At 44.9% G+C, this 7805-nt stretch overlaps 1 protein-coding gene across 1 annotated transcript in view; it reads left to right on the top strand.

Moving 5' to 3' along the window:
* The first annotated feature begins 83 nt into the window (after nucleotides 1–83).
* Nucleotides 84–7805, top strand: part of LOC119461602 (dipeptidyl peptidase 3-like) — a 76196-nt gene continuing 68474 nt past the window's right edge. Inside the window, exons 1-4 of the mRNA XM_037722956.2 lie at nucleotides 84–283; nucleotides 1170–1407; nucleotides 3522–3649; nucleotides 5900–6013. Of these exons, the coding sequence (XP_037578884.1) occupies nucleotides 212–283; nucleotides 1170–1407; nucleotides 3522–3649; nucleotides 5900–6013 (552 nt within the window). The 5' untranslated portion in view covers nucleotides 84–211. The remainder of the gene's footprint in view (nucleotides 284–1169; nucleotides 1408–3521; nucleotides 3650–5899; nucleotides 6014–7805) is intronic.

Raw genomic sequence — 7805 nt, 5'->3', positions numbered from 1 at the left:
GTGGTGGCGCTGATTATTAAACATATTCTAACGTATAGAGTAGATCACTTGGTTTTGCTTTCATTTGTATATTGGATAATAATGTGATCACGAAGCCCGAGAAGACCATGTGCGCGTAGTTATATATCTTGGAAAGCAACGTTCATTTGTTTCAAGGCGGATTCCTTGGAGCACGTGAATTGCCACGACGCTCGTCGCTCGCAAAGTAAACATGTCTCTGCAGAGGATCTGCAGGTTAAGTCGTAGTTTGAGAACTAAGACGCCTGCTCTATTAGTGTGTCGGGTGAGTGATAAACACCTACGTGATGCACCTTTGCGACTCCGTTCACCTCTCATGATTTGTGATTGCGCACGTGAGCATAAATATAACGAAGTATTTAAAGCCTTTAACACATCCTGTGATCACGTGCGCCATCCTGTGATCACGTGCGCCTAGATACGCTCAGTAAAGCCCTTGTCAGGTCGTTTCTTGACGTTTTGCGCACGCGATCGCCAGCGCTGGCTTTCCTTGGATCTCTCTCTTCTTGAAACAAGCAAGATCGATTCCTTTTGAATCTTCCTTGTACGAACGCTTCATTCACCCCGTGGCGCATTTTCTAAGGTCTATTAAGTGATCCGAGATCAGTCAACAAGCGTTATGAGACCTCTAAAGGTCGCGTTAGGGTGACCTAGTTGCGTGTTTATTATTTATTTGAGCATGATTTGCAGCTGGTCGCCTGCCTCTGTAGACCACGCGCCACACTATGTACGCTTAGCTGCTGTTCCTGCTGTTGCTATAAATATATGGTGCAAAGGGCCACAACAATTTTGCTTCGTAGTCTTTGGTTTCGGGCAGCTTTTCCAGTGCACCTAATGATGCATCGCCTTGGTTAACTGCAAATCTGCTCTTAATGAAGCTGTGTCAATCATAAGCCACGAGAAAAATGTCGATTCGTAGACGCCACTGCCACGAGCTGACCCTCAGTAATTTCATAGTTCTTGCAGGGACTAGCTGCAGTTTCATCAGTTATACCAAGGACGTACACTTGCTTGATTCGTGTGACTATACAACTGTGTTCATTTGCAAAGATGCTTGTGTGCAAGGCCATATCAGCACGACGAAATGCCTTGCTCGGGTTCAACTAAACGTCATGCTTACGTATATTCTTCCTACCCTTGCTTCTGGCCAGCGTGAAAGCTCAAATGCACATCCACAAGATGTGATGGTGCAGCAGTATCTGCCAACTCCCCGTGCTGACCCTGAGGCATACAAGGACCGCTGGGCGTCCGAGGCATCGGAGAAGTACACCAAGGTCGAAGAAGTGCCGGGGCACTGGCACTATGTGGAGCGCCTGCTCCCTATGAAGACGGTGCCTGAACCTCCCAAGCACGAGGGCCGAACCCCATCTGGCTGGCAGCCACCGCTCCGTGAGTGCCCAGTGGGGAAGGAAGTGTTCCACATTGGTTGAACAGAGGACGTCGCTTTAGCTGTTTTTACAACGTTAACTAGGGAACTTGTCTTCATCAGTGCAGCAACCGCATTCCTTAGCAGCTTTGTGAGCTTAACCATTGGTCTCTCTCAAGATCCATAGTTCCCAGCGATTGGTCCCATGTTTATATTTAATGCGAATAGTATTCTTGGCATTATCAGACCAGTTCTTTTTGTTTTGTTTTTCAGTTGTCTGTCTAGCCGTTTTCGTGGGCTGATCCCAAAGATAGGGCAGTATAATTATGTCGGCTGATTCTGCAGATAGTGTAGTCTAAAAATGTGCGTCGATCGCAAAGGTATTGCAGTCTAAAAATGTGGGCGTTACCTCGTTCGAGACTCTCATCAAATAAAAAAAAAACAATCCTTTAAAATTTCTCCGGATTCATTTTGATCTCCAAACAATACCATTCGCATACTTAGATAGTCGTCATAGATGATTTTGCTTGAATTATTTTTTTTCTTCTTGCCTCGTGTGCCCTCATGCCAAACTCTTGGTTGTCATTCTCTCCTTTTTCCTTGCGTCACTGCACTCATGTTCATGCACTTCTTCGTTGATCACAGCATCTTGAAATCGGTGTAGCACAAATTAATGTAATTGGGCATTTGAGCCTTCTTTAACTAATGCTAAAAATTTATGCATTTTGACTTGCAGTTGAGCAATGTCTTTTTTTTTTTTTTTGAAACGAAACTTATGAATTTGTCTTCCTGGCTCAACTGCTTGCGGAAATCGAAGGACTTGTGTTCACTGAGGCAGAGGTGCACATTGCACTTGAAGCGCAAGAAAATCATGTGTTGTTTAGAGTTATTCTGCTTCCACCTTTGTTATGTGCTTTTTACATGTAGCCAGTGCACTGCGCTCTCAGTCTCAATGTAATTGTTGGAAGTGGCCTTGTGGGCCCCTTCTTTGCCACTAAGATGCTTAACACGAACGGTGACTGCCTGAACAGTGGAGAAGGGCATTTATGAACGGGTTTTCACTATGTGCTTATGAAGCATCCCAGTAGCAATCACCTTAAACCTGACCTTCAATTTGAAATGTCCAATCAGCTCTTGCTCCATAAAACAAAATGAAATATACAAAAATGTAGCAAGTACTTCACAGCAGGTTAAAAATTTTATTTTTATTTAAAGCAGCCATAAGGAATCACTTGCGAATTGTATTAAATTTTGGCACTTTAATGAGACACAGTGTGGACACACAGAAACCATGATTTGGAGGGAAAATGAAAGTTGTTTTCTGACATTGCTGCAGTTATTTGGCATGCCAGGCCAAGTTTCACAAGCATCCCAGTGCACACAGACGCATGTAACCCGCCTGTGGTGGTGTAGTGGCTAGGGTATTGCACTACTAAGCTTGAGGGGGCGGGATCGAATCATGGCCGCTGCGGCCACATTTCGATGGGGGTGAAATACAAAAATGCCCGTGTACCATGCATTGGATGCATGCTAAGGAAACCCAGGTGGTCAAAATTTATCCAGAGTCCCTCCCTCAATCAAATTGGGGTTTTGGCACGTAAAATCCCAGACTTTTAATTTTAAATTTACAGAAGCATGTAGCAGAACTCAGGGATGCTGTAAACGCTGTTCCACTAACACAGGGATGGTTTTGTATGTGCGCCGTCACATATACAGTTAAACCTCGATATAACGGACACAGATTTAACGAATTATTGGATATAATGAAGTAAGTCTTAAAGTTTCATTGTCCATGTGTACCTTAAGCATGACTGGGTGTGCTCGGGGAAAATGCTGCAATGAAGAAAGTTCTCGAATTGAGTCAGCTGCTATTAGCAAGTCACAGTACCTTTGGCAGTGTGTGACACTAGTGGGTGTTGCATGGCTTCTGTAGAAAGTGCAGCAAGACGAAAACAGTTAGGGAGATAGATAGGCAGTGCTTGTGTTGTTTTCTCACTATCTGTCTTCGTCTTGCTCCCCTGCCTTGCACTGCAGGAGGCAGTATCTTTAATTTGGGCGTAATATTTGAACTTGGATTTGCTTGTCTTCGTATGAGTTTTGGGTGGCCGCAGTCATTCCTAGTCATTCTACCTTTCAGCCGAGGCTCCGAATCTGCCCTATTTCGTGCCACGGACACGCAACCACATGCTTCCCGTCTACCTCAAGAAAGAGATACGTGGGCCACGGTTCATAACGCGGGTGAAGAACATCGAAGGAGATCTTTGGGTGAGCATATGCCTGTAGTTTGCCATCGGTTGTCACTCAACCTTTGCAAATGGTCTTCCTTCCATGAGTCAAGTGCCATTTTAGCCCTTTGAGTCATGGTGTGTTCATATAGAGGTGCAACTTACTTTTGAACATTACGACTAGTGATGACAGAAGGTAATTTTGAGCATGGCGCTGATAGTAAACGTAACCCTCTCCTAGCCATAAGCAATGTCATAAGTCACTTTAGTACAGAGAATAAGCAAAACAAAGGTAATTTAAGAGGTAAACTACAAAGTTTGATGAAAAGATTGAAGAATTTCTGTTATCAATGCTGTTAATTTGTGTTCCTTCTTGCATACGAAAGCTGTCAACTCAATATAATAACCTGGGTATCTACTTGTAACAAATGCAGTACCTCTTTGATACTATCCCATTTCGAATGATTTGCCAGCGCCAAGGTTCGCGATCGAGAACACAAATGAACCAATATACTTACGCTTATTTCATACTAGTTGATACATTCTCTGAAAATATGATATTTTGGCACCAACGTTCAGTACATCGCCAAGCTGCGATCGTACATGATACGTTTGGCGGCCGCGATATGCAATGTAAACAAGAAAAACAGCGACGCGTGCACGACCCAGAACAGTAGCCGCTTGCCGCAGCAGCTTCCCCACAGTAATGGCCCGCTCGTGTCATGTGAAAATGCCAGCACGCACTCAGTTTTCTATTGCAGTGCCAGCAAATCTCCTTGCGGGTCATCACACACCACATTCGCAGCTATCAACACCAACCCTATAGCAATAAGCATCTTTGCCTATTTTCATTGGAAGCGTACACTGCACATAAGGTATTTAGTAGGTTATATAACCCAAACGCACTGCCGTTTTCGACTGCAGGCGGGGCGAACTGAGCCTCTTGTTTCACTCTGGCAGCGACATCATATCCCAGCAACGCCCACCAGCTTGATTTTGTTTAGGTTTCCTGTCGCCGACTTAACACACTAATCAATAAGAAAACGACAATGTGCATCTTGGGCCCGTTGGGCCCTACCAGCTCGACACATGTCGTGTAGGTGTCGTAAGCAGAAATTATTTGTGCCGTGTGGGCACATCAAAACTTCCTGCCAAAATTCCGGACTCAAAAAAGCTGCTGTCCCAGGTCGAATTCAAGGAGCATGAACGTAAACTTGTCGAAGCTGCAAAAACAATAACGCAAGCCAACACGCAATAACGTGTTGACTACTCGTGCTGGAACAATTCACAGAGTGCTTTGCATTACATAGATGTCAACTACAGTTCAGTCTACCACATCTTTGCGTGACCTCAGATTGTACGTTTTCTCGGTTAGTATGTTTTTCTCACGTTTTCTCTTAATACTTATGAACTAGGTTTGACTGTATTTCAGTTCTTTTCATGATATAACACTCTTTAAGAGGTCAGTATCTGCAATCAATTAATTTTTGTCATTATGAGGACTGGCCTGAAGTGACACATTCACACCTTAAAGTTGAAAATTTTATCTGCAGAGTTTGTGTCGTATTTTCAGAACGAATATTTAACTTTGGAAGCCTTAAAAACACTAAATCGTAATTCCTGGCTTAAGGTTTATCTGCAATTTAGCTCCATTTATCCGACGAGAGTCTGTACCGAGCATGATATGACCGCTGGCATTGGCCTCTGTGTTCTAGAACATTCCTCTACTTGACATGCCATCTGGACTTGAAAAAGTGGATGACGGTGTCACCTCTTGATTGATCTAATCACTGTGCATCAGTGACACTGAATGGTGATTCCTGATCAGAAATTTTTGCAACCAGACACTTTCAGTGTTATTCGAATACATTAAGAGTGAAACTGCGTTTGTCATGCAACTCCTCATCGTAGAAGTGCCCTGTCTTCCTCAGTCAAGGCTGGGTGTCACACTCCACTCTGTCGAGTCAAGGAAGAGCTTAAAGTTGAGGGTTCTAAGCTGGGGTAGTTGGTTTACGTCCAACACGGCAAACAGTGCAGGCAGTGGGACAAGTTACATGGACAGGTGCACCATCACTACTATACAATGGCTGCATCGCTTGTCTCGTCATCTGCACTCCTTGCCTTGTTGATTACAAGGCTTGCTTGTGAATACTATGCAGAGGTCAGTGGCTTGTTCAGCCACATGTGGCGTGGCCTAACCTAACAATCTCTGCGGGCACGCTGACGTTATTGGAGCCTAAATCAAAGTGTGCGTGTGCTGATGTCTTCTGCCCTTGTTTCTTTCATGCAGGCATTTCACAATGAGCTGAAGGAACACCTCGAGAGCTTGGCTGGCAAAGAAGTACTCTCACAAGTGCACGAACTGGGCTCCTATGTGGGCTACAAGGGTGCCTTTGTGGACGAGGTAAAGGAGTGGCTCTATAGCAAGGGCTTCTAGAGATGGCGCATACGTAGCCGAGTCCGTGGACCAGACCAGTGTGAGCGTATAAAGCAGGCAGCACCCATCACTCGTCACGCCAGCCTCTGGCTTTACATTATTCAGCACGGTGACTCTCATTCCTTCGGCCGGTGCTTTTATGTTAGTGTCTGGTCCATAAGAATGCAATAAAGGCAGATATTTGATGTTCGTAGTCAATCATTGTGCTGTCTTTTGTGTGGTGGTGTGTGTTTGTTATCACTGCATGATAGTGCACATCCGGCATCCAGCTAATAAAACACTGTTTGCGGACAGACGGGGGCCATTTTCTGAACAGAGCACTTTTGTGAGTTGCTTGCTGTCTCGTCTCCTCTTTATTCACTGCCGAATTTGTATCATAGTTTCTGTGCACATTCGTTCCGTAGGCTCTAGAGCGAGCGGTTATGGGCAACTCCCAGTGTGGTGGCTCAGTGACGATTGCATAGTGCTGTTGAGCATGGGGTTGCAGGTTCAATTCATGGCTCTTCAATCGCTCGTGTGCTTAGATTTAAGGGAAAGTGAAAAGCCACTAGCGGTTGAAAGTAATCCAGACTGTCGACTGGCTCATATCTCCTATAGCTTCCCACACATTGCCTTGGGATGTTTAGCCCCATCAGTCATCATGATCACTGGGTGTCACGTAGTCCGCAGATTATCACGGTGGTGCAGGATGGTGCAAACATTGGCACAAAGGCATTGACACTATGTTTTAATAAGACCAGTGCAAGTTCTAACTAGTCATTGAGCTTTTGTGACAGTATCTGGCCAACACGCTTAGAAAAAACAATGCAAGAAAAGTTCACCAACGATTACGATACTCCCTAATACGAAATTTGAATGCAGCTCTCTACGTGCTTTCGTTTCACGATATATTGGCTGGCACAGACAGTCTGTCTCGTGCGGCACATTGAAAACGTGTGGTGTGACTGCCTCGCTAATCTAGAGATCACAAGAGCCAGCGCGTGGATGACTCGTGGGCACAATTCGCTGCAGCAGCTGCCAACAGACCTCTAAGACGACGTGCGCTACTCTGGTGCCATCTCGTAGCCATCGTTGCCACACTACGCTTGTCTTCTCACCCGTTCGCCATGCCCTCCTGCTCCACGCATCTTTCATCCCTCGCTGTGCTCCGTGTTGGCTTTCATCTTTCGCTGTGCTCATTCACTCGGTTACGCCACCGCCGACACTCGCTGCAAGGACAGGCGCGTGAGAGCTGCACTCTAAAATGGCACTAAAGGATGATGGGGGACACTATAGCAACACTTGTGTCGCTTGGCACTTTACTTCCATATGTTGCACACTTTCTTAAAATGCATTCCAGAACCAACTTGTCCCAATTTCAATCATTCTGTATCAGTAATTGAGGCCTCAGCATATGTACACACTTGTTGCGGAACATTTGCACATGGCGGTGGCAAGAGACTGTACATATAATTACTTTTGAACGGGAAGGGTTGATAATAAAATTTCTAATATACTGAAAGCGGAGTTGGAGTTTCTACTTAAGGACAACTGCAGCTATCCTATTGTTTGTTTTACAAATGGCCTGACATTCAAGCTCGCATGCGTCGTTGATGTCCGCTAAAATTTTTTATGGGAATTGATAATGCCAAAAAGGCATGATTTAAGATGAGCACTGTGACTTCGATGTCAAAATTGCTTGATCACACCTGGATTGAATCGACCTCTAGGAATATCGCCACAATACTGAGAAAGGCGAACTCATAACCCTCATTTCACA

Source organism: Dermacentor silvarum, chromosome 8 (genome assembly GCF_013339745.2).
Source record: "Dermacentor silvarum isolate Dsil-2018 chromosome 8, BIME_Dsil_1.4, whole genome shotgun sequence".
NCBI lineage: Eukaryota > Metazoa > Arthropoda > Arachnida > Ixodida > Ixodidae > Dermacentor > Dermacentor silvarum.
The sequence above is the reverse complement of the archived record's forward strand: the minus strand, read 5'-3'. Positions and strand labels throughout refer to the sequence as shown.